Source organism: Macrosteles quadrilineatus, unplaced genomic scaffold, assembly GCF_028750875.1.
Source record: "Macrosteles quadrilineatus isolate MER2022 unplaced genomic scaffold, UCM_ALF_1.0 Scaffold_8__2_contigs__length_117827958, whole genome shotgun sequence".
NCBI lineage: Eukaryota > Metazoa > Arthropoda > Insecta > Hemiptera > Cicadellidae > Macrosteles > Macrosteles quadrilineatus.
In genome coordinates, this window is record NW_026542601.1 from 30,306,339 (window position 1) to 30,334,146 (window position 27,808).

The 27,808-nt window shown below is 33.5% G+C and overlaps 1 protein-coding gene across 1 annotated transcript; it reads right to left on the reverse strand.

Annotated features, from left to right (window-relative positions):
• Nucleotides 1-1,907: 1,907 nt before the first annotated feature.
• On the reverse strand, nucleotides 1,908-26,588 carry LOC129000291 (nose resistant to fluoxetine protein 6-like). The gene is made up of 13 exons (XM_054427252.1): nucleotides 26,499-26,588; nucleotides 20,087-20,302; nucleotides 16,114-16,292; nucleotides 13,604-13,794; nucleotides 12,643-12,716; nucleotides 10,108-10,298; nucleotides 8,621-8,826; nucleotides 7,999-8,167; nucleotides 5,979-6,193; nucleotides 4,672-4,813; nucleotides 3,407-3,596; nucleotides 2,375-2,517; nucleotides 1,908-1,916 (listed from the first exon to the last, which is right to left on the reverse strand). Exons 1-13 carry the CDS (start codon nucleotides 26,551-26,553, stop codon nucleotides 1,908-1,910), a joined length of 1,980 nt encoding a protein of 659 aa, XP_054283227.1. The 5' UTR covers nucleotides 26,554-26,588.
• Between the last annotated feature and the right edge of the window lie 1,220 nt (nucleotides 26,589-27,808).

The following is a 27,808-nucleotide window of genomic DNA, read 5'->3' on the forward strand; positions in this document are numbered from 1 at the left end:
AGATTAGAAACTTGTAGATTTTACTATCCTTAAATATATCTTTAAAAAAACTTAAATTGACTTGCTTTTATTTTGTACTCTTACCAAACGGATTCAAATTCATGTGAGTTGCACCACAAATCAGACAAAGAATGAAGGTAAAAGGTAATAACAAATAAACATAATAAAATCAATCAACAATTAATTAGCTCAATGGCTAATTAATCTGGAATTAAATAGTCTTGCTAGTCGAGTGGTTGAAGTTCTTGCCTACAGAGCTGATGATGGAGCTGATCCCAAAGAGTGATCAATTATAGGCCCAGAAGCTACTGATGATTCTTTCTGACAACAATAGAAATTGTAACCAGATGAGGGTTTGGACCGTTCCCTTGCAAAAACAAAAATTGCCAATGGTGTTAAACATACAAGATACAGTAACAAAAATATATCGAAAATAAACTTAGTAATATCATAGACTAACCAACACAAGTAGACTTCTCATCCCATTGTAAATTTTGAAGCACATTTTTTGTGTCTAGTTCATGTACGTGACACATGGGCGCTAGTGTCGATGAAACTTTGTTTCCATTATTTTGGGGTTAATTTCTTGATTTGTGCTTTACTGTTTGGTTATATAACTAGGGGACAAGTTATTGTTTATGATTAGATCGTATTATTTGGTTAAACGAGGTTTTAAATGGCTGTAATAACGGGAAACAAATTGTAAACAAAACACGACCTCTACATAAACCGTACATGAACTAACAATAAAATTGTCTTCAGCTGTTCCATAAGGATGAGAAATCTACTAAGGGAGTATGTTTTATCTATGGTAATATCCCACAGGCAACATCTGTACCTTATTGTGGGAATAAAACTCTCCTTATTGTCCCCCTTCATGTTTACTTTATACAAATAAGTAACAAAGGAAAATAAATACTTTTTGACTATGTTTTATTTATAAAAGTATACAGATGTGACACAGCACTAAAGAGCAGTTTTTTCTTGATCAGTATTTACAAATTCATTGCAAAGCACATTTTTGTGAACTTTCTCTTCTTTACCTGAAACAAAAATAGTCTAAAATAATTTGTAGTTTTATTCTCTCCTTGTACCGGTACCAAAGAAACCCTAACAGCAATCCTAAAGACCTAAACCATCCTGCTATTTTAACTTAACTAAAGAAGTTAGTTGAAAATACAATATGATTTAACTAGCTTTTCAGTAGAATACTAAAGTGATATTTTTTTCTTTCTTGAATTACTAATTGACCTTGATGGTACAATTAATTGTAGCAAAACAAAACATTAGCTTAACAAATTTTATAAAAATTTCCAAATACTCATGGATATTATTAAATTTTTTTCTACAAAGTTGCAGATGCTACCATTTTATGGATTGCGAGCTCAGTATACGCAGCTCTTTTCTGTGTGAAATACTTACAATTCGAGTTAATAGGTGTGCAGCACATCGTGAAATGAAGTTTATTGGAGTTTGTACATTCAAATTTATGGTATGTATATGCAGGCAGTTTTGGAGGTCGGTGGAGATTCATATTTCATACATGGCGAGTTTATGGGAATTTTGCATAGTGATCACACATGGTGCAAGTCAAATGAGGGTCTGTAAGTGTATGAGAAAGGGATATCTGAGCGATTCTGAACTTTATCTCATAAAATTATCATCAATCATATCACAATTATACTTTACCATGTTTCACTTATTACTGAGTTTTGCAATTTAATCTCAACTCCATCGCTTGATATTTTTATACTTATTGATAATATTACATCACCAACCTGGTTTATAAAGCCACTGTCCCAGCTCCCAGGCTGGAGACTCGACAAGAAAAAATATAACAAAAGCTGCTACATTGGCAATCACAACATCCGACAAAAAGCCTGTCCACTGTAACAAAATAGTTAATATCAGATAACCTGAAAGGCATTCGTGTATCATTGGTATTGAGTTAAACAACTATACAACTCTATTTTTATTAGGTAATTTGAATAACTTACCTATGAGTCATATAGGTAAGTTATTCAAACTACCTAATAAAAATAGAATTTTATAATGAGATTATTTATGTCTTGTTAAATAATTTTGGCACAAATGATGACAAAATGTTTCACTTCACATTCTTTTTGGCTCTTAACATCTAGCCTTACCTTGGCCGTAAAAATTGAGCTCTAGTTGGAAAGGGTCACTTTAGGACCTAGTAATATTATAATATACTCATGTTTGTATACTTATGTTTAAAATTCACGCTTGTTTGTTTCAAATATGTAAATGGAAGAAACATTCAGGCTTGAGAGAACTAAACTCAACAAGTCTGTAGCATAACTTGTCATGTAAAGGATCTGAAAAGTGTGAACACGTTGAAACATGCACATACCAGTGTGAACATGTCGAAGGCCAATGGCTGCCTTATCCTGGCAAGGCCTAAGGCCTGGAGACCCATGTGGCTCAGGTAGACGCCGTAGGACAGAGTGGCCAGTGGCCGAAATATTCGCCATCCCAGGAAACTCTGAACAGGACCTGTAAACATGTTTTAAACTCTCGGATTAATCAAGTTCAGTTTTATGTGGAATGTTGGCATTGAAGTTTTGTTATTGCTTAATAACAAGCTGGTGTTGCATTTGCTAAGGTTTTTTAAATAATACCTTTGACTGTTGATTAAAATAAACATTCAATCCATGTTAAGTTGTTGCCAGTTTTTAAATCAAAATAAATGTAGTTTAACTGAGCAATTGGCGGTTTGTGCTAATGTAAATTACTGATTTCTGGGCTTTGAATCAAGTAAAACTGATAGGACGACCTGTTGTTGAATTTTTAGCACATTCTCTAGAGCAAAACTCTCAGGCCTACAACGCAATCCAGAAATACTGTGGTTCTAAAAACATTTGACATCACATGGTTGGTGTAAAAACATTTTTATGAAATTGTTCAATTAAAATTTGTTATCAATCAGTTATACTCTGCAAATACATACCTACTAACTATGAATAACTAAGATGTAAAGCTGAAAACATAGTCCAATGTCGCTTTTTGTCTGTCAAGATTTTGAACAAAATCATGGAACATGCGATGAATGATTTGACTAATCCCTGACACTTTTTGACCAAATGTCCCTTGAATCATGATTAAATAAAAATTATTCTTTTGCTTTTAGTGTAGGGCGTAATTCAATCAAGTCTCCATTAAATCTCTCACGGGCGAGAAAGTCCTTATTGTATTCCTTCTTTTGTTTAGATGATGGATGATAGATGGATTGTTTGGTTTGCTGTCTTGTGACAGTAAAGATGGGCTACAAACAACCAATAAAAATTTGCAGCTTTGTCCAAGCCTTTAGGACAGAAATTCCCTACTATAACCAGCAGAGTCAGAATTTTTAGTTCCTACTATGACACTAAACTATTTAACTCACCTCCTTTCCCCAATACACAGAGTAGTACTACTCCAGCTATCCCGAGTGAGAATACATTCCGATGAAGCGCAATGTGTAGACTGTCCACCACACGGTGATATTGGTGTTGGGGAGACTGGAACTGAACTATGCTGAAGACTGCAGCTAGACAAAGAAATAGAGAAACGGACCAACAGAGCGCCACTGCCATCTGAAACACAGGTGAACATAGTTACCAAAACGTGAGATGAAACTCTTCATGCATTGGCATACTGTATATCTAAAGGCAAAGGTGGGCATATCACTTAGTATTGCAGTGATGATAAAACCTTTGGAGTAGGCTTAATTTTTTGAATTTTAACATAGCCAGGCTTCTTAACCATGGATTTTTAGCTATGTCAGCTTATGCTCGATTGGTACTATATTTGAAAATCTGTTATAAGGTTAAACAACACACTGGTAATACAGTATACATACACAGCTGATACATTGGCGGCTTCTCAAGAGTTTAGTATCGTAGGTATGGTATAATATATCGGTAGCATCGAAGTATCCGATTAAGTATAAAATAATGGACGTAGAAAATCATGGCAGCCAGACGGAGCAACGGCGGCAGCAGCAAGAAGTGAAGAAATGAACTCAAACCAAAGACTAATTTGGCGATAGGAATAAGTCTATTTAATTTGTTTCTCTAGTCTATGCTTGGACTGTATATTGCCCTTGACCTTGACAGACTTCCCTCCTCACCCTACGTTTTCAAAACATAATTTTGTCTCAGTAGTTCCTAATGATTAAACTTAAACTATTATGTTCGAACAGAGAGTTGAAAATAGCCGTAACCTTTAACCTGCGGTCAAATTCTGGTTATAGTGTATCTACATGTTTTCTGATGAGATTTTGTGTTTCAAGCACTTAATAACAGAAAACATCCTTTCCAAGATAAAAAAAATAATTCCAAATCTAGATAAGAACCACAACCGATTTTAATGATTGTTGGTTTGGTTCGACATCTACAAATTTTTACAGAATTGTACCTAAACATGTTTACTGTGAATTACAGAAATACAAGACGCTTGTTTGTATGAGATGCTATAGTAGTAATCTTGAAGATGAACACTTAATTTTGTTTGTGTAAAAAGAATGGTTGACACTCTTTTTGAACCCGAGACAGGGTAGATTCCAATCAGGCTCCAAAGTGACTTATAAGACTGTTTGTGATAGATTAGACAAAACAAATCGCCTAATATTTCTGTTTATACTAAACGGTTAGTCACCGGTGCACTCACCCTATTGCTCAAGTTAATGTTGAGCTGTTTCTTCTTGATCAGATGAATAACGTAGCCCAAAGCCATGCCAGTGAGCCAAGATGCAGCTCTGACATGGGTTACAACATATTCCGAACCATGATTCTGCTCGGTCTTCTTATCTCTGTATCCAAACAAAATTTTCTAATAATTATACTGTATTTCCTTTAATAAAAAAAACTGTATCTGGTCTATTTGCATTAACTAGATTAAAAAATCTTCTTGATCAAGTAACATTAAAATCAATATACTTTTCGTACATACATTCTGTTATTTCTTTTGGAATATCTCTGTATGGCGCTACATCTATCAATAACTTAGAAACAATCCTAAAATTACAAAAACGAGCTATAAGAATTATTTTGGACCTTGACACGAGAACTTCAAAAGAGCATTTTAGATCATTAAAAATAATGACAGTATATGGATTGTACATCTATGAAACAGTTCTATATGTTAAAAACAGATTTTCTCAATTGGCGTTAACTGGTGAACACCACCACTACAATACCAGAAACAAAACCAACATTGCTCTAAACCGCCACAGATTAGAACTTTACAGTAAAAAACCAAGTTATACCGGCTCCAAATTTTACAACAAAATTCCAAATGAAATTAAATCGGCAAAAAGCATGGTCGGATTTAAGAGGGGTCTTAAAACATTTCTCATCAACAAGGTATTGTATTCCCTTGATGAACTTTAAAATTTTTAGAAGGAGCGTTAATTTGTAATTTGTATAAACTTATGTTAGATTTTAAGAACTTTGTATCCATAGAATATAACATTGTAATATAAAAACATTTAAGAGAATGACACTATTCATGTACTTTGTGCTTCAATGAATAAAGAAATATTGAATTGAATTGAAAGCACTGTAACCCAACTCAACTATATGTGGGTATTCCTTCTAATTCTGCAAGTATAGTAGCAGAAAAGCTATTCTTTCTGTGATCTGTAATTTTTATATACATAGATCCTTATACGGGTTTAAAAAAATGTTAAAAATTTCAATAAACAAATATCTTATATAATTGATTGATACTAAAGACATTTCTTTGCTGGTCAAGATTTGAGTTTAAATCCAGCCAATCACCAATGATCTGTGTAATGATACTGTTACTCACTGCAGAGGTTTGAAACCTTTCTTAAACTGTAAATTCACCTCTGTTGGGAAAAATTACTCTCTCCGCATTGGATAGCTCAAACCTTTGAAACACACATAATAGGAAAAAATGTAAAGTAAATCACAGACATATGTCTTAAAAAAAAAACACGTAAAAATTCTTACAATGATACAGTTGCTCCTGCTGGAAGTTTAAAGTAGAAGGCATTGGCGAAACTGGCAGCTGTTGTAGCAATATAGCAGAAACAGATGAACACTAGGCCTTTGTTGGTCCAGCGATCAGCCGATCCAACCAATGATCTCGCTAAGGGGATCAGCAATAGTGGAGCGATAAGATACAGCTGCATGTCAGCTGATAAGTACCAACTTTGGATCATGCACTGGAAAAAAGATGATTAGACATGATTTGACTTTGAGAGTAAACTTATACAAAAAACTTTTCACCACGCTACAAAGTAAATAGCTAGTTACTGTCATGTTTGAAGAAATTTAAGATGTTTATAGAAAGCGACCAGTAAAGTCAGCTGGAGTACGGCGGGTATATCTACTGATCATCATCACAAGCAAATTACACTTTTTCAAAAAGGTATAATATGAGTGTCTTCGGTAGACTCAAAATAACCCTGCTCAATGAAATGTTAAGTATTAAATACTGAACTGTATATTTAACAAGGTTTTGATTGATGGGTTGTGTTTTACTTGTCCTTTATATTTGTTGCTGGTAGTAGGACAAAAAGTATAGTACGGCACTCATTCAAGAAGGTTATTGTATGGTACTCGCTGAAATCCTGGGTTCGGCAAACCCCAAACGGGAGCTATAATGATTGTACAGTAAATATCTACTTCCCAGCCTTGTAGCCTAATATAATATTGTTGTGCTAAGATCAACTCCGATTCATTTCTGAATAACAATTGATGATCCAGGGAGTTTAAAAAATTATTGTTCTACATGCATGAGTGACCACCATTAAGCTTTGCTTCAAAACTTTCAAATTTACCATTATCTTATTAGATTTGTACTGATTGGTTGTGTTGTAATAAATAATAAATAAATAAATAATAGATTTTGTATAATTTGGTTGTAATAATCAGTGAGAAAGAAAAGTGTTTAAACAATTTTGTTTTGAATAGTGTCTGCTAGTGTTTTAAAATCATCTTTATCTGTGTTACAATTGGTTAAATTAAAACTATAAGTTATCACGTTCGCTACTGAGCGTCGCATATATGCGACGCCGCGGTCATTCCCACAGACCGAGGTATACATTTGAATCTTACACATAGACCGGCTGTCACTTGGATAACAGTACACACAGACCACGGGCGAAAACCTGTAAAACAGTGATCATTTACATTGTAATACGCTACAATCGTGTTTGTAAATAAATTATTCTTGTTTTTTTTGTATTTTTTTATAACCTTTAGTAATGTCGCATATTTGCGACGCCCGGTCTACAGCGAAGACAATAGTGAAAATTATCATAGTTTTCTTGAAATAGACTAAACGTCGCATATATGCGACAGTTCATTTTTTTGCGTTTTAAGGTGAAAGTAAGTAAAAAAATAAACAGATTATTCAAGAACACTTTATAACTGAACAAATATAAAAGCTACATAGGATAATGCAGCATACATACTGCATTCATACATACAGTGATGCAGAAAAGTAAAGACCAGTTTTTCCAACTATTATATGACGTCACCAATCATCATATCCACAGATCAAGCGACGCAGTTGTGCGTCAGACATCTCTGTAGACCACTGCAGGGAATTCAGTGCCTTCAAATAGACCACTACAAAGATATAAGCATTTTAATAACATTAGAACCCCGACGCAAATATGCGTCGGCAGTCTATTTTAATGTGACTAGCCGTCGCATATATGCGACGGTAGTCTATGGGTGGAAACCGGCCGTCGCATATGTGCGTCGCTGGTCCATGTGAATGGAAAATTTCGTACTATTGCAGTAGCGAACGTGTTATAGCTATAGATGAGTTTTTTTTTTTTTATCAATTTTGGTAGTGTATCTTTTTTCTGCAGTAGTTTTAAAGAACTTTTCTTCCATTTTGTGTTCTCATTACAGTATATTATGAATTATAAGTTAATGGTAATAATAATTTAAATACCTAATATACATTTATGGAAACAACCAAGCAATGAAAATATTTTAAACTTAACTGTCTCACCGTATGATATGGATTGACGTAGTTGCTTATGTAAAATAAATTCAACCACCAGTTCTCCACACAAGACAATGCCCTGTTTCCGATCAGACGCTTCCATAGAGGACCGTCAGAGACATGGAGTAAGACACACCCCTCCATCATCATCACAAATACTAGAGCAGGTGTGAGCCTGTAAATAACAAATTAAAAATAAGTTAAAACTTTTGATACCTATTACAATACAGATAAAAAATAAGTTATTTTTTCACTTGTCCTTATCAAGCTAAAATATGTACTGTAGGGTTATATTGACTGTGAATAGTGCAAGAAAATTTCTCATCTTATTGTAAAAACTAAAGAGCATGATTTAAGTGTGTTTCATGCCTGATTGCTAATGTTTGATTGTGCTGATTGATGTCCACTGATTGTGTTTATCTGTTTTGGCGAATTTCCTTTAAATAAAAATCCTTTTATTGCATCAGCTATCATAGAATAACACTAAGAGATACCCCTGTTACGCTATTACTACGTACTACGCTTTTTGAAACTGTATATTGGTTATACCTGGCCAGTACAGATAAAATATCAGACTCTCACCTAACGTATCTTTTATAGTAGAAGTAGAAGATATTGAATCCTTGACCTTTCTCTTGTGCGCGAAGGTAGTGGAAACTGAGCAAACAACCTGAGATGAGGAAGAACACTTCCACACCCAACATCATGTTGAGGATAGGAGACATGAACCATGCAGTCGTGTACTGTGAACATAAAACATCCAGAGATGAGGAAGAACACTTCCACACCCAACATCATGTTGAGGATAGGAGACATGAACCATGCAGTCGTGTACTGTGAACATAAAACATCCAGAGATGAGGAAGAACACTTCCACACCCAACATCATGTTGAGGATAGGAGACATGAACCATGCAGTCGAGTACTGTGAACATAAAACATCCAGAGATGAGGAAGAACACTATTTTATATGGGGACGATACAACTTCAGTTGCCAAATTTAAAAATGATTCAGAATTATCGCTCAAAGTTAAACAATCCCTATAGGAACTGGAACAGTGGTTTAACATTAATGATCTAAAAATGAATCAAGATGAAAATAAATTGGTAAAGTGTTGTACTGCTCAGGCAAAAATTTAGCTGTTCACGATGATGCAAAATTTCTCGGTTTGTACGTAGATTCAAATTTGAATTGTAACAAAAGCATTGAAAATTTAATTAGTAGACTGAACTTGGCTGGTTATCAAATGATATATGTTTAAGAAACACAATTCACCTAAAAACTTGTTTGATGTTATATTATGCATACTTCTATTCAATTATTCAATATGGAATTGAATTATGGGACTTGCATCAAACATTGATTTAATTTTTAAGATTCAGAAAACATGTTAAAGAATAATGACATTTGCACCATGGAGAACATAATGTAAGCCAATTTTCAAAGAATTAGGGAGTAATGACTGTTCCGAGGTTAACAATTTTTAAAACACTTTTGATGGTACGGTAGAAGGAAATTTTGAAAAATGATGTAGTGCAAATGTTGAACATAGGTATGGTACTAGGTTTAATACTGACTTTCAATATCCACGGCATCGTCTTTCATTAGGAGAAAAAAACCCGACATACCTGGGCAAAAAACTATTCAATAAACTGTCTCAAGAATTAAAGAACAAAATACAATCCAAGCAAATCAAAAGCAGCCTTGCTAATTTTCTTTCAAGAAAAACCTATTACAGTATAGATGAGTTCTTAACCTGATCAGGATTTTTAAAGTTAAATTTGTTTTTAACAAAATTCTTAACTGATACATTTTGTTTAAACCACTTTTATTTTTTATAGTTTTAGTTTATTTTAGTCTTTACTCCTTAGTCTTAAGGTATTTGTATTTTGACGATTTCACCTGTTTTATAGCATTGCTATATTATCTAAACGTTATGTGATGATAATGATTTATTTATTTATTTTATTTAACTCAAAAATATTATTTTTCAACCTTAAACAAATAATTAATTATCTTTTTTTGGCACTCTTTTCATTTCCTAATGAGATAACATTTCATTCTGGTAGCAGTTCAACAAGATTCTAAAGACTATTAACAATAAGTGTACCCACCCTTTCCATATCCAGCAGACTAAGGTTAGGGACCTGCAGTGACATCTCGAACCTGTGGCCTAGGATGATCCAGGATATTGCCAGGACCCTCAACCCATCCAGGATATCCAGACTGTCCTGTCTGTCACGACCGGATAGCTTCTGCCAGGTGTTGAACATTGAGAAGCTGACCAGCATTCTGCGGCTCTTGGCTAACATGGTTATGATCAGCTGATTATTAGAAGACAAGTGTTAGTGACAAGGACATAGCTTAAGAAGACCCCCTCAAGATGCCACACAAGCTGGCGTAATGCATACGGTGACACACAAACATCTTACCACAGAAAACGTACTACTATACCCAGAATGCCAACCGCATGGTAAAAAGCATTAAGCGGTTTGAGAGAGCTTTGCCTGTCAATCTGTAGGCAGCGCCACCAGCGTTGCCATGCAATAGCATAGCAACGCTGGTGGCGCTGCCTACGGATTGACAGGCAAAGCTCTCTCAAACCGCTTAATGCTTTTTACCATGCGGCAGGGGCGGACTGGGTACTCTATTAGGGCGTAAACCTTGACCTCCCGAAGGCGCCAACCGGGGGGTCTGGGGGGTATGGAATACCCCCCATGCAAAGAGGGGGGTCCGGGGGTCCACCCCCGGGAAATTTGTTAAAAATTATACCTGTAAACTCGCATTTTTAGGCAATCTAGAGGCATTAATAGTGGAAAATCAGAAATCTGATAACTGACACTATTGGTCAATGTTTGGTTTACAAAATTTAGACTATTTACCCACACGACTTGGCGCTATTCTGACAGTAAATATCCTAACAAAAATAAAAATACAAATGATTTTCTTAGGTTCTTTCGTATTATATTTGTGTATTTTCACTATTTTCCCTTGCATGACTTGGCTGCATGCATACAATATAAATCATGTGCTTCCTGTTTACAACCTGAACCTGCAACTGCTGTATTTTTTGGCACTGTAAATAACAGAAGTTATATATTTTAGATTTCTATGAAATTATTTTAACACAAACAATATGCTTTCACTGTGAACAAAACCAATTTATTGACTTAAACTGTTTTAGCATTACATTAAGTCAAAACTGTAACCCTAAAGTAGGCCTACCTAACCTATTTCTACAAACGAAATGGAAGCCATAGCCTCGAGAGAACTACGAAGGTATTTTGGGCTGGCTATGTGTAAGTAAAATAGGAAAGTTGACCAAATTAGTGCCATAGTGCATATTGAAATCATTAATTAATAGGCGGTAGCCACATATTAAAATACTGTTTACTGTTTAACCTTTACTGTGTAATGGTTAAGTTAACAAATACACTGTCACTAAATCTAATTTAAATTTTGTAAAAGTAGTTATTCTACAATACTACTTTCGTTCATGTTTCCTGTGTAGGTAAAGAATATAAAAATAAATTGAAGCTTTCAACACAGAGATGCAAATCAGACACTCACTAAAGAGAGACACATTTTAATTGGCAGCTCACACTCTTTATTTATTTATTACATGCACGGCAAACGCCATTTTACAAGAGAGTTGAGTTGACATTGATAAAAATTAAATGTGACTTAAAGTGAAATAGTTATAGTGTGAGCAATAATTAAATAAAATATGAAATAATATTAAATTATCTTCACTAGTTGTTTACCACAGACGACATGACATCGTGACACCGTCCACCGACCGATGTCGGATGCAGTCGCAGTGCAGTTTTTTTCGGGTTCGGCGTAAAATGACGCGGGAAGACGACAGCTGTAAGTAGCTCAGACCACAGAGTAAAGTAAGTGCCTTCCACTCGGAGTAGGCCTACACGTACGAGAGAGAAGAGCTGCTTTGCTCTCGCTTGTCGACAGTGTCTATTCCGGTCTCACACCCGACTTTATGTTTTGCTATTCACTGCTGAAACTTTTACTCTAAATTTTTCATCTTGCTTTCTAAAAATACGTCTCGTCTCATTAAAAAAAAATTGTATGAATTTTTCCTTTAACGAGGGCGCAAATATTGGAATTTTGAGAAGGCGTATCGGCCCACCGGCCGGTGGGCCGGCGGGCCAGTCCGCCCCTGCCATGCGGTTGGCATTCTGGGTTATAGTAGTACGTTTTCTGTGATCTTACTCATGAACATAGGCAACAACAACAAAAGGCTATCAATATTTACACTTATACGGTACTTTAATGATTTAGAAGATGGTAAATATATAGACATGTTACAATAATAGCTTTAAACCAGTTGCACCATTCATCAGGTCAAATGTGAAAATAACAACCCCTCTAGTAAATTCAAAAGGGATAGGAGTAATAATATATTAATCAATGTTCAAAAACATCTTTTAGTTAATCTGTTTAGCAGCATAGCACCAATGTACTAATTAATAAGTTTTTTAGTCATAATCATTTCAAAAATAATCAAAAAGCACAAAAATAATTTCAAATAAACTAATTAATCTCTAATTTAAATTTTAGATATTTTACACTTATTAAACCTGCATGCTCATATTGGTGTGAATTTTCCCAGAGTTTCCTAAAATACTCACCAGGCTGATAGTTCACCGCCCAGTCATACCAACTGCTCAAGAAAACTAATGCAAACAGTGTTGCCATCACACACCTGTAATTAGACAAAATAAATCAAACACAGAAAGTTTTAAATTTAAAAACAAATACCAAACACAAAATTGACAAACAATAGTGTGGACCTGTGTAGTATTCCAATGTGGGAACGCTCAACACCGTCTAAAACTGACTTAATTTACATAAATGGATTAGGTAGGTAATGTGCATGGAGTTCTTGAAAGAAGCAGAATGGGAACGCCATACCCACGCTTTTCTGTCCTACTACCACTGATGACAACACTGGTTTTCAACAAACGCTTAAAATATTAATTTGTTGTTAGCTCGGCTTAAAACATGTGCTGCAAACAAATGTTTACAGGATTCTTTGATTTTTACTGGCTTCCAGTGGAAAAAATGTCTATTTTTAACATTAAAAAACTATTTTAATAAAATAATAAATTAGTGTTTGGATTGTTGTAAATGTTTGTATGGTTTGTGTTTTTAAAACTAATAAATTTATGAAATTGATAAAATAGTGTTTTATTATTGTTCATCACTTTTTGAAACATAATTTGCTAGGTGGATCTTGGAACTATATTTCTAAGAATATTTTAATCCATAAAAACAGCTGTTTAGCATAAAAAGAATAATGATAAGGTAAGCCATATCCTCCCCTAATACAAGGCGGCGGCGAGACTAAAGTGGCAAGACCGCTTCCGCGGCAAACCGAAACAGCTCTGTTGCACTAATTTATAATGGAGCTTAATTATAGGCAATGTTTATGTTTACACTTTTGTTATTACACGGTAATAGGCATACTGGTGCGACATTGCCAAACAACAATCGCCTTGTTTGTTGTGGCCTTGTGTTAGAGGAGACTATATGGGTATATATAAACCCAAAAAGGTTAGCCTTAAAAAAAACACAAAAGTGAAAACTTACAAGGCTTGCCAGAAGCGAGCTCCTGGCTTCAAGTCGCCTTTGACAGAGCAGTCGAATGGTTCGACAGTGGCGGTGGCGTTGACTTCAACAGCAACAACCCGCCAATGTTCAGCAACATCAGCATATGTACAGGTGGAGGGTAGACAAACCGCAAAATTCAAGTCTATAGGCAGGGCTCTGAGTAGCGAGTACTGTAGGAATTCAAAGCAATTAATATTTTGTTCACAAAATTTAGGCGGTTAGGATAAGAAATTCATACCCTCCACTTGATTCTACATTTAAACCAATCGCTCAATAGCTGAGGTTTACCATAACGTCAATCAGCTGAATTAAGCAAAGAAATATGATGAGGACTTCCACTCAAACCGCCTAAATTTTTGAACGGATTATAGCAAAGTGGTTTAAAAAGAATTTGGTTTGTCAGTCTAAATACAGTTGCATTCCTCCAATCCAGCTGCATAAAGATTAAAGTCTTGGCTGGAATGGCAATCTTCTATATATATAATACGCTAAGCTGATTTTTGTAAACAGAACTCCTCCCTCATTTTTGGACCGATTTTAATGACTAAAGTGTCAAAAAAATGGCCCTGATCTGTAGTTTTGCAAAGTGTTTTTTTGTTTTTTGAAATCTTTATTATAGTTTGGGCAGGATCTTCCATCAAAGTTGGGTTTTCTCCCATAAGATTAACATGGGGAATCTAAATATTTAATTGGAAACTTTGTTTCCACTAATTTGAGAGAATGGCTGGGCGTAGAAACTTGGTAGAGGTGTCCAAAGAAATGTCTTGATCTGTAGAAGAGTTATCAAAAGAAAAACAAAGTAAATTCCCTTAGGGCTCTGCCCCAGAAGCCTTTAACACATTCACTGCTAATGATATGTAATACTTTTATAAATGGCTAAAAAACATAAACATTAACATGATCATGTTAATTGAGTGACAATATATCTTTAGTTAAATAAATTTTATACTATAAATTGTGGATTAAAATATATTATGTAATTATATACATCATGTATTATATATCTGCTAATATACTTATGACGCACAAGTGCGTCATTAGCAGTGAACGTGTTAAAGATCCCTCCACAGATTTGTTTACATTTTGGGCATGTGGATAACACTTTTTAATGAAACAGCTGTTTTTAATTTTTGAACTGTATTTTAAACAACACACATTTATTGGGAGTTACTGAATTGTCCAAAGAAGTATTTGCAATGAGTTATTTTATGATTTTAAAATTGATTTCCTTCTGTATCATGTCATGTTTTGCAATATAACATTTCATTACAAAATTAGTGGAAAATCCTTTTATCACAGTCTTACAATATTATTTCTTATCGAACTATCTTATATCTATTGTACGATTGGTGTCTGCCTTTTTCACCACTTTTGGCTGTATTTTATCATATTATTCTAAACAGATCATCTTGAGATTATTGTCATACATTTTTTTTTTCAATAATTGGAAAAATTTTCGATTGTGTAATACAATACAAAATAATACAAGTGCAGAAGTGTCTTATTGGCTATAACAGTAACCCCACAAATGATTTCTCAAAACTATGCTAGGGGGTTATTCATTGGCACAGAAGTACGATATGAACTGACGCGACGTGACAAAGGAAAAATCAAACTTACACTGTAACGGGTGGACCTCCCTTTGAAGTTAGAACGTGTCTTCTCAACAAACAGATATTCTTTCTCAAATAAAATCATAGATTAATCTTTATTAAACTGATGAAATCGCGGAAGTTTTTAACTACGATTTTAATACTATCTAAAGGTTCTTCCAAAAGAAGAGATACCAGTTAACATACTAATAATAACTCCGATGACGTATGGTATGGAAATATTTTATTCATTGAATGATCAACCATATTTGGCAACTAACGCAATTAATACCATTATTGTTTTACACTTAGTTAGATGAATTAGCGTAAGCCTTGAAAGTAACCGTCGATTTCGACGGGTTTCACCTAGTGATAAATACCTATTTTGCCAATTGCCAATTATTATATTAACAATACGTTTATTAATATGTTGAAACAATGAAATATTATACCAAATCCCCTTCTCTGGGCCCTCTTAAATTTTTAGTGTATTTCCATTGAATGAACAGGTGTTTCTGTTTCTGATTTTGTTTACCTCCCATCATGGAAAACATCAAATAGCAAACTAACTGCAGAAAAGCTATACATGCAAGATTATTATTCTCGTGATGAAAAACAGCATTTTAAAACTTTTTGTTACAATACATAATGCTAACATGTTTACAAACTAAATACATTTTTAAAAGATGAATGCATGAAAGATTATCTGTGAAGCTGACAAATCATAAATAATGATACTGGGATTCACTTAACTCTGTCAGCCAAACGCAACTGAATAATTGAGGCAGTTACATATTTATTTATTTGTTTAATTTGTTATCATTATGTGGGAAAGTCTATTCACTGGTGAATAACATCTTTTTGAGACCAGCCGAACTTTAAACTTTATTCACTCACCTCGGCAGTTGGGGGGTTGTGCACCACGGAGGGCAGCATCCCCTTAGTCTGCACGATGCACAGCTGACCAGTAAACAGCTGGTTGGGTTCGCTGACACCCAGACACTCATCGTAACTACCCAGCCCTTGGATGTTGCCTTGGAGGAATCCGTCACCGATTTTGCTGGATGCATCAACCACTATGAACAAACAATATAACATTTCAAGTTAATTTACTGATTTATTATTTGGTGTGTGTGTGTGTTTTGTAAGGGAACGGTCCACACCCTAGGGTTTTTTCTATTTAAACCTAGTAATTAATTTTCCTTTATTTTTGAATAGATACTTGAATTTGGAATCACAGTCAAATCAAACCAACTGGTTTGATTTGACATAATTAAACATAATTAAAATTATGTTTAAAGCACCACCATGATTGGAGACAAAAAGTAGAAAAAGAATTCCTCCCCTCACAATTTATACTGCCACCATTTTATCAAACATAACATCATTGGAACTAGATATTATATGTGGAAGTAACACTAGTTTAGAGTTTGGCTTCTTTAAGGTACCATTAGTTTGAAAAGTTGCTATAGTATCCTGGTCCAGAGAGTGTTACACCTCATTCAGTTTTACCAACAGCTACAAACTAATTAAATAAGATGAAGTCCTTTTTTGTTTAACATCAAGAAAAAACCAATGGTTTGTTCATAAGGTGAACACATGCATTTACCAATATGATGAAAAACATGTTTTTTATGGTTGAGTTTCACTATTTTGCACCTCGGCACATTCCATCTCAGGACATAACTAAATAGCTGCCAGCGGCACAAAATCCCCTCAAGAAGTGCTATCTCTAAAATATTTATCATAGCTCAGTGCATTAAAATGAGAAAATGCTATTACAGTATAAACAAAAAGTTCTATTCAACATTTTTATCCTCTATGATAACAATCAGCTGACAGTTCTTTAGAATAGGAACATAAGACAATGCAATACTGGAAAATGATGAAGGTGGGGAAGGCTAAGGCTACAATAACTAGGAAATGATGAGATAACTGTTAAAAACTTTAACGTAATTGCTGACGTAGATGATTACAAATGACTACCAACCAGGTAATTGGAATTCACAAAGGAAAATCTAGCAAATAAATACAAAGAAGAAATCCAACAGGTAGATGACCTCAGAAAGACAGCAAGAGTGAGGAACCAGTGATAATAATAAGGTATTTGAGGTTAAGAAATGTAATTGAACTCAAAATAAAAAGAAATTATTGTAGAAGAAGGAATCGGTCCACTTACTCTCCACAGAGAAGAGTTTAAGGTAGTTAATAGGTAGGAGTTTAAGGTAGCAGAACAGTTACAGAACATTAAACTTATTATTTCACCCCTCCAATAAAAAAATGCCCCTACCACAGCAAACCTGCCGACTAAGTGAATTTTAATTTCTCTGAATTGATTTTCAATTAAATCTATTTAAATAACATTAGGTTTAACGAGCACCTAGGTTTGCTGCTACCAGAAAACTAATAAAGTGTGGGTTTTGGTAAAATATTAATAGCTTAATATAAAATAAATAAATTTGCTAAGTTTGATCAAAATATATCCATAAACAAGCAAATTACAACATTTTACAATATTCTCCATAAGAATAACATGGGAGTTTTAAATTTACAATTTTTAAATTTTCTTCGTCATCAATAACTGTACAAAAACACTTTGATATACTAAATTATTTGATTTTTAAGCTATCTAAAAAGGTCTAGAGAAAAATTGGCAAATTTTATGTTTTGCAGGCCAAAAATGACATAAACCAATTTTTACCCCATATAAAACCCCCTGTTAAACCCCGTTCCCATGGTCCGATCATGCTAGTTCGCGAATTCATTTAAGTTTATCCCGCTTTCCACCTTTAAACCAAATTTTATCAAAATCGGACAAAAATTACTCGAGTTATCACGTTCACAGACGCATATATAACTCTCTATTAGGAGAATTTTAAATTTCCAATTTTTAATTTTTTTTTTGTTACAAATAACCGTACAAAAACACTTTTATATACAAAATTATTTGTTTTTTAAGCTCTTTAAAAATATTTAGAAATAAATTGGGATATTTTGTGTTTTGAGGGTCAAAAATGAGAAAACCCAATTTTTACTCCATAAAACCTCGTTCCCATGGTCCGATCATGCTGGTTCGCAAACTCATTCAAGTTTATCTTGCCTTACATCTTTAAACCAAATTTCATCAAAATCGAACAAATAATTACTCAAGTTATCGCAATTCACAAACACATATATACAAAGGTTTATTGCGGACATTTTCCATCAGGATTGTAAAAAATAATACACAACGTTTCGGGATCTGGAATCTGTACTACCCAACAGTACTGTGTGTGTGTAGGAAGTATGGTGAGTTGTGTATTGTTTTTTACAATCGTGATGGAAAATGTCCGCAAAAAACCTTTGAACAACATTAACTCACCATCACCAACAATGAACTTCAAACAAAGAACATATATAAAAATTTGAACAAATGGTGTTTTTGGCCTCTGGGGTGGGGACATCAAAATGAAAAAGTACATCGGTCCCGAACCTAGGTCTTGCCTTGCCACTTACGGTAATAGCTACTTCCCTATAGGGAAATTCACTAACATCTTCTTTTAAAAAGTACAACTACTTTTGTCAAATCTTGACCAAAGTCTACACTAAACAAATCCATCAAGGTTTACCAATAGCGGGATAAATTATAAAATATTGATGGTCTATACAATCTCTGACTGTGTATATACACACCTATTCTGTCATTAGTAGATAGACAGGATCGACAGTCCTTGTAACTCGACAGTCAACTGCTGACAGGGTCTAGCTGGTTTTGCCTTACTATTGTGCTTAACTTTTTAAGTTGTAATTGTTGAATATTTCACTTTTCTTATAATTTTTTCACTACCTATTAATTTATTTAATACCTCCATTATAAATGTCAACAAGAGGTTCTACCCGCAAATTCACGGGTGTACAGAAGCCACCATTTAATTTAATCAAATTTGACTTTATATTTCATTTTTAAAGGTCCCAAGCTCAAGAAATTGTCATCTTAAAGGATGTTTAAAGCAGTGGAACCTTCATACCTTACGTCCTGAGGTGGCTGAGGTGGGTACAGTTGTACCTGAACTCGCCGCTCTCTTCCATGACGTCTTTAATACTTTAATACTTTTCAATGATGGCAACCTGTTAAAGATCGGTGACAACCTCTTGGAACGAACAACATATTCATCGTGTTTTAAACACCTTTAATCACTCACTTGTATCAAACAGCTTCACTTTCCATTCACCGCACCTCTTTTAAGAACATAAAAGTAAATAATAAAATAAGTAAACAAAAATGTAAACAAACTATATTGTCAATTGCATTGGCCAGCTGTTGTTCACTAAATTAATCGAATAACGTTAACTTCCAAAACATGCAAGACCTAGCCCTTTGGAAATCAGCCTGTGGGGTAGAGCCCTTAGGGAGTTTGTCCATATCAATACTTTTCGGCAAATCTACACACTCTGAGCTTCATTTTGATATGCCATATGCCTATATTTTTATTTGGTAAATGGCCTTAACCGTTTACATAAAATTTGATTGTATCGCTTTAATACTTTAATAATATAATAGATGTTCTGGATAACTCGATAACCCCTAAAATCGACAACCTCTGTGTCCAGAAGTTTTCGAGTTGGTGTAGTAATTTTTTTTCTACAAACTTTATTTTTTTAACATTTCTTATTTATGAATAACCCTAGCATAAAAGGCATAATGTCACAAAAATAAAATAAAGTGAACTTAAAAGCTTTTATGAGGGCTGCAAGAACATTTGACGCAACCCAAACAACAATAAACATGATGTTTCCAGTAATGTTGAATGTACGACTATCTCCCATAAAACCTGTACTGGTGAACGTGGAATGGAATATGTCCCTATACAGAGTCAATGATACAACTCACTCCGCTGAGCCCACGGCTGATCACTCAGTACTGCCACCTGGTAGAGCGCGCTGTGGTTGCTACACCTAGGGTTGTCTGAGTCGGTTGGTACTACGTAAGACAGCAGATGGAACATTCCCTCTTGGTACATTCCTCGGTCCACCAAGTGGTCTCGTAGCTGCTGAAGTCTCGGAGGAACAGTCTTGTCCGCTCTACGCTCAAGAGTGTCATACTGGCCTGCAGAGGAAGCATATGTTAGATATTTTTTTTTATTTTTCATAGATTTGGGTGAGTAACCCCCCCCCCCTCAAGCCATTGGTTTATTTCTAGACGAAATTTCAGTGATGCTGACCAGCAATTTCCTTGATAACGAACAGATTAAAAAATGAATCTATATATTAATACGCTACATGAAACTTTGTAAACAGATGAGGCTATTTTTGTTTGAAGATTTAACCCCACATGTTATATACCAAAATGTTTGTCTAGGTGTGTAGATTTGTAAACTGACCTTACATTTTTGAAAAAGTCCCTTGGGCTCTGCCCCAGTGGCTTTTAAAGTTCCCATGTTATCCTTATGAAGAACATATTTTTTCCTACAGTCACCCGACAAAGTTGGCTTCCTTGTACTGTTTATAGTACAGAAAGCTGCTAATTGCTGCATATTTATACTTTGCCGTACGGTTTATATTTTGCCGTACGGTTTATACTTTGCCGCACATCAGGATTCCAACGAAACAACACAAAACAGCGTGGTTCTATTATGCACGTAATCCGTGTACGCTTGGAAATAGGTTGGCAACACTTAAAGATAATAATACTATGAGCAGCTGATTGACTATTATAACTACGATTTAACCTGTCATTTCGTGTTTATAGTTTCGGTATTTCTGAACTTTCTGGACTTTTCTTTTAAACGTTTTTAAAACATTCCTACGATCTTAATAAACAAGAAAATACCTTTAAAGCATTTTTTTTAGGCGCGGAAACCACTTCAAATTACAAAAACATACGGAACTATATTCTCAAAACGCGGAGCACATTTCTTGCCGAGGAAAAATAGCGGAGTGATACGGACCGCGGGTACTACTTTCTCTAAGGCACCATTTGTGTTGCCAGCTGAACCTAAAAACGTGTCGTATAATGTTTGAAAGACTAATTATTTATATGCTTTATAGTGACTGTAGGAAATAGTATATTTCATTACTAGGACCGAAAGTGGCATTTTCCGGAGCGCGCTCAAGTTTTTGTGTGAGGCGAAGCCGAACACAGGAAAATCCAATTTCACATGCGAGGCGAAGCCGAGTATGTGAGAGCTATTTTCACGTACGAGGCGAAGCCGAGGACGGGAATAATGGAGCAAGAGCCGGAAAATAACTTTCGGTACGAGTTATGAACGATACTTTTCATCACGACGCAAAAATACACAAACACAGAATAACAGACCTCAGTAATATTACAACTAGTTTATTTCTAAATTATTTATTTTAAACATCAAAATAAAATCTTCTGAAAGGAAACCTTTGTATATTTCTAACACTAGCGCGCGTAGTGAATAAATGGAGAACTAATTGAGAGCGACGAAAGTAAATTTAGAGCGAGGGAAAATCAGCTGATCGATTTTTCCTCGCCCTAAATTAGAGCTTGGGAAACGGCTACTTTCATTGATGTTAGCTGTTATCGAAAATAGTTACTTTCGTTACGGAGTGATGAAAAATATAATGTGTAACACGAGTGAAAAAGGCCTTTGCTGCACTCGAGATCATTCCGCACTCACCTGCGGCTCGTGCGTAAACATTGCTCTCGTGTGCAGCAAAGTGCCACTTTCACCACTAGTTACACAAATAACTAATAACATTATGATCAGCTGGATAATTTAATTGCTGTTAATATTTTAGTTGCAATTTGAGGAAACGTGTGCTACAATTAAACACAATTTGTGACAATTACTCCTCCGAAACTACTAAACCGATTGACATGTTTTTGGTGTCATTGGAGAAAACATGATGTGAAGTTGTGCAGGAAACTTTCTTTTTAGGTAAATAATAAGAGAGTGAGGCCCTGGGGCCCTTACAATTTTCGTATTTATCCATAAGAATAGCATGGGAAACAAAAATTGTTATGAAACTACAGCTGTTGTCAGAAATTAAAAGTGAGAAGAAGTACATATGATAATTGTAAACAGTCAATAAGTTTGCTAATTTAACAGTTTGCTACAAACACTTACGGTTGAAATGAAATATTTATTATTTCAATTTGGGTTGGCGTAAATATTACAATGGAAAAAAACGAGAAAGCCTGGACAATTTGATATACTAAAAAGAAAACTGAATTAACACTGTGCTGCATTTCTTGAGCAATCATTGAAAGAGACGATTTGTAAACTATGGAAACATAGGAAGGTCATAGAACACCACTAAGTAGAAGAAATAGAAATACCTAATTTTTTTTTAATTTATAATCGTTATTATGGATAACCTAATGCGGCTATGAGTGGGAAACTTTGTAGAAAACACTAAGAAACAAGATCAGCTTTTGAAAAATGATATAAGATATTAAAAAGAAATGTTGATTATATAAAACTGTTATGTACATCGTGTGTACGTCCATAATCTTTGAGTCGACTCTTTTAAAGTCATTGGAAGTTATGACCCTTATTTGTTTTATAATAACACCTGTACTAAATACTTCGCATTTGCTCGAATTCAAGCAACACGTAAACTAGTTGTATTTAATTACCTACGATTGTCTTTAGTTTAATTTTTAATCTTAGTCAGACTGTAAAACAATTATCTGTAATTGATGTTACGTTGTTGTCTTGTTATTATTTTTTGTTGCAATGCTGCTTTGTTTCATGGTCATTATGTAACTTATCTTGTTATTTTTGTTGTTATCTTTTCATTCTGCTCATGTGCTTAAAACACATATATTTTGTAAATGGTGTATCCGTTGATATGAATAAATGAAATGAAATGAATAAAAGGGACAAATTAGTTTATGAAAATGAGTGTTCAATTTTTCAACATGCTACTTTTATTGAAATATTTATCCTAATTAAGGTAGATTAATTCAATCTTTACGGTATGGATCTACTATTGATTTATTTTAATATATTGCGTAAATCTTACAATCATCCTTATTTGTATTATTATTTGGCATCAATGCAATGCTAGTATCTCCCTCAAAACAACCTCACCTCCTGTGTTCCCCCAGCCTATTATATAACTACGCCAAACAACTATGTGTATTTGAAAACTGTTTAAACTGTACAAATTACGAGTTAGTTATCCATAGGCCTACAGAACACTAAATTATTTTGATTGTTACAATAATTTGTTTAATCTTTTGAGGTTGTTACCAGCCTTTTAAGAAAAAACAACTTTAGACCTAAGTGATATATAATAGTAGTGATAATGTACAAGTCATTGAAAATAATTTGTTTGTCATTTAATAGTTCACTATTTGTATTAGGTACTCAAGTTGTACTATGATTACAACACCTGCACTAAGCGAAATTAATTATACTTGCAGAACAATCATCAATGCCATTACAGGTACATTTGTTCATCACATTCTCAGAAATTTTGCTGTGCATTCATTGAGGGCTTAGTTGTTTTAATTCAATTAAATTGTGTTTAACATTGTGCTTTGCACATCATACCAAAATTAATAGCTTTGAATGAAAACCAGTCATTGGTTTGATTACAGATTTTTACTCTGTGTAGTTCAAAAATAATTGTTGGTAAAAATTACAAGACCAATCACATTTCTAGGAAAGTTACTTGATCGTGTTCGGTTTGTTTGGGTATTACAGGCTGTGTAGTTATTCTAGTTAAGAACTAGGAAGTTTCTGTTCTAGTAGTTGACAAACTACTATAGGGAATTTGCAGGATAGTAGTTTCAGGAAGTAAGCTAACATACAATTACCGGTACTATTAAACACACCACCAGGGACTTCTGAAGACTGCAACCACATGGTGATTATCTTTTGATTGAAGATACCATTTGATGCCTTAAAACCATTTTGTTTGCCTCCAGGATCGATGCGTAGACCACGATATATTTATTTATTCCTTATCATTACATTACATAAATTTGTTTCGCAAATTATTTAACCACATTATAATATTGTATTAGTAAATCTACTAATGTAAAAAATATGAGAGAACATAGCTGAACATTCTCTATTTCCACATATTCCAGGTATCAAACCAACGTGCATATACACTTTCCAAAAGAATGGTTTTTCATTTGTTCAAAGATGATTTGAATTTAGACATAAGAAAAATGGTCTTCATTCAGAAAGTAATTATTAATTTGTTTAATATTTTTTCTTCACACAATTTTTGATTAGTCAGCAAGATTAACAATTTTAAACTTAATTAATTAAATAATCTTCACAATGGGGTTTTTTTAGTGACACAAGCTATTTATACTATTACAATTTAAAAATTGTAAAAAAAAAAACTGTTTTATGTGGCATCTAATAGAAAATTTTTTCATCCTCAGAAAAAATATTTCATTAATTTGTAAAAAAAAACTGAGTTGAGCACCACACAATGAAATTAATTATAATTATAGTTGTTTAAAACCGATACTAAAGGAAAGTAAATACTTTGCCTAGTTTTAGTAGGAAAATTAAGGTCCAGGAACATTTGTTGTGCATGAATTGTGCCCCCCAAAAAAAACGCTTACCCATAAAGGTTGTTGACAAGCTAATGGGAGAAAGTTTGTGTCAGATTGCTGATACCGATTATTTTATTTTGTTTTTACTAAACAAATAAGAATGTCAAAAAGTTACTTCTATGGTGTCTCTATCTTAAACTTGTTTGCATAAAAACAACTAGAAACCCGCTTAGTCTGCAGGTTTGCTGTAACAGGTGTATAATGTAGTGTATTTCAGTAAAAGAATTGGTTTTATTTTACTAAACATCTTAAAAAGGTGAAAAAAAAAATAACTGTGAAAATATTTTTCTACTAATTAATTGTTAAAAGATCTAATGTAGAATCTAAAGATGAACTCATTTAAGTTTATTTGCCATAGAAAATAAGCTATTACCGTAGGTCTCATTGTAAGACCTCAACTTTGGAATACTTTACTTTTTGTTTTGATGACCACAGAAGTCAAATTCACCATCCTAGATATACATGTGCAGCCTACGTTACAACAATAACTCGAGTAAAAATGATCTGATTTTGATTAAATTCATTACAAAAGTGTAAACCTATGATTATTTGAACGAGTTCGTGAATCAGCTTGATCAGTTTTTGAAGTCAGTATAATGGTTTTTTCTCATTTTTGACCCTCCAAATTTAATATTTTGCAGTTTATTTCCAAAACCTTTTGTAGAGCTAAAGAAAAGCAATTAATTTAGTACATTTAAGTATTGTGTGTATAACATGGTTAGAAAACAAATTCTTTAAATAAATATAAATTTAAATTATTTCTCAATCTTATGAACTGACGTACTGATGTAGTTTACTTGTTAAGTCGTTTATATATTTTTGAAAAAAATTTGGTAAATTTATTTATTTTATACCAAGCTATTAATAATTGAACAAAAACCACTTCATGACATTCCTTGTAGCAGCAAACCTAAATCTTCATTAGACCTATAATGTTTTTATAATTGAAAATACATCTAACATGTTTAAGGGAATATTTCAGTGGAAATTGGTTAGAAAATGGTAATTCCCTTAGTCAGCAGGTTTGCTGTAGTAGGGGGAGTATATTTATTTTTGTACATATTTGGATTTTTATAGTTAAACACTGAAAAGGTCTAATTTTGTCCTGTTTAAAATTGTTTGTAATACAAATTATTTTCATCCCGTAATGATGAGAAATGAATAGGAAAATAACAGTGTGTCTTACCACAACAAAAGGAAAAAAAAGGAAAAATACCTTCAAAATTTTTAAAGCCAATCAATATATTTAATATTGAGTTCAATATATTTAACTGCTCAGTTAAAAACGCTTAAAAATCAGTACTCAATTCACTTCTAATTTTTCATACAAAAACAAATTTAATAATATGTTTATTCATTTAAACTGTCATAAAAGTATGATACCTATAATCTAGTAAATTAGATTATAGCAATATTTGATGTTTGATAGTGTATAAGATAATAATTTGACTTTCATCATATGATAAATGAATTAACAACACAAATAATATAATGAATACAATTAAGAAAATAAAATGAAAAGGAGCTACAGAGAATATTTTAATTATGAAACAAAAACTCTTTTTAAACCCAAGTTGATGACAAATCTTATTTTTTATACACAAGAAAATTAGTCACACTAGATAATCACAATAATTAAAGTAGGCTATAAAACATTTTATAATTCAATTTTTTAATACATTACAGTCATAGATAAAGTCCTAATTATTTCAATATGTGAGAAATAAATAAAAATATTGTATCTTACCTCCAACAAAAGAAAATAAGAAGAGGAAGACACCCAGAGATGCTGCAGGGTCCATAGTCTCTAGGTATTTGCCTGTCTCTGTCTGTCTGTCTGTCTTACTCTTGTAATAGCCACAGATTAAGAAGCAACCTTACCACCATTAGCACCTCAACTCCAAAAATCTGTGTTTAAACAAACCGGTCTCCAAAATCTGTATTTGCTCAAGAGCAATAACATCTCAAGAGAGTCTTTTTGTTTTATTTTGCAGCCGTTAATTTGCCTGAGGTCAGTTCCAAGGTTTGTGGTTTTGGAAAAGTCAAACAGGAAAAGGATCGTGATTAACAGAGAATTCACATGATTACGTGGATAACAGAGAATTCATATGATATAACTGAACAGCCTGTTTCTGATTTGGTGTGTTCAAAGTAGGCCTATACTGCATTATTTCTTCACTAATAAATTTTTTCTAAGTGTATTAGTGTGGATTTCATTAGTGTTATAGTTTTTTTATTTTTATTTAAAACACTTTTCGTATTTTCCACGGGGAAAGGTTCAAACTATAAATAGTTGTATTTATGCATACAGTAATATTTTATCATAGAGATTTTGTACGGTAATAATGATAAGAAAAATTTGGTGTAAATATAAAATTTAGCATAGGAAAATTAAAAAAATAAATCCTGCTGCGGCAATCCTGCAGACTAACACTAACTCCGTGAATTTTCATTTGCCTTTTAACTAAAAATATTTCCTTAATAATGTCAGATATATTCCCCATTTAAATCACATATTAGGTTTTAACAATTAATTAGATTTGCTGCTACAGGGAAGGAAAAGGGTTTTTTTTGTATAATGCCAATAGTATAGTATGAAATTAAAAAAAAAAAAAATTGATAAAAAACACATTTCAAACAAATAAACTACAAAATGTTACTTTTTCCATAAAAATAACAGAGAATTATTAAGTGAACATTTTTTTTTTTATTAATCTCTGTAACATTTATACAACACTTAACGTCCAATTATTTAATAAGCCCTTTATTATGGTTGTAATAATAATTGGGCATTTTCATGTTTAAAAAATAAAAATTAACAAAAGAATTGAAAATTGGAAGCCCCATGGCCATACATAACACTATTCTTAGCATCTGATCTTGTTGGTTTGCAAACTTAATTTTGTTGGTATACAATAACTCGTTGGTATATTGTTTTCTTTACTTCATTGCGATTGCCTAATATGATTGTTGCATAGATCAATCATATTAGGCTTAAGTATCATCTTCAGGCTTAAGGCTATATACTTCATTGCCTAATAGATTAGGCTTAAATGT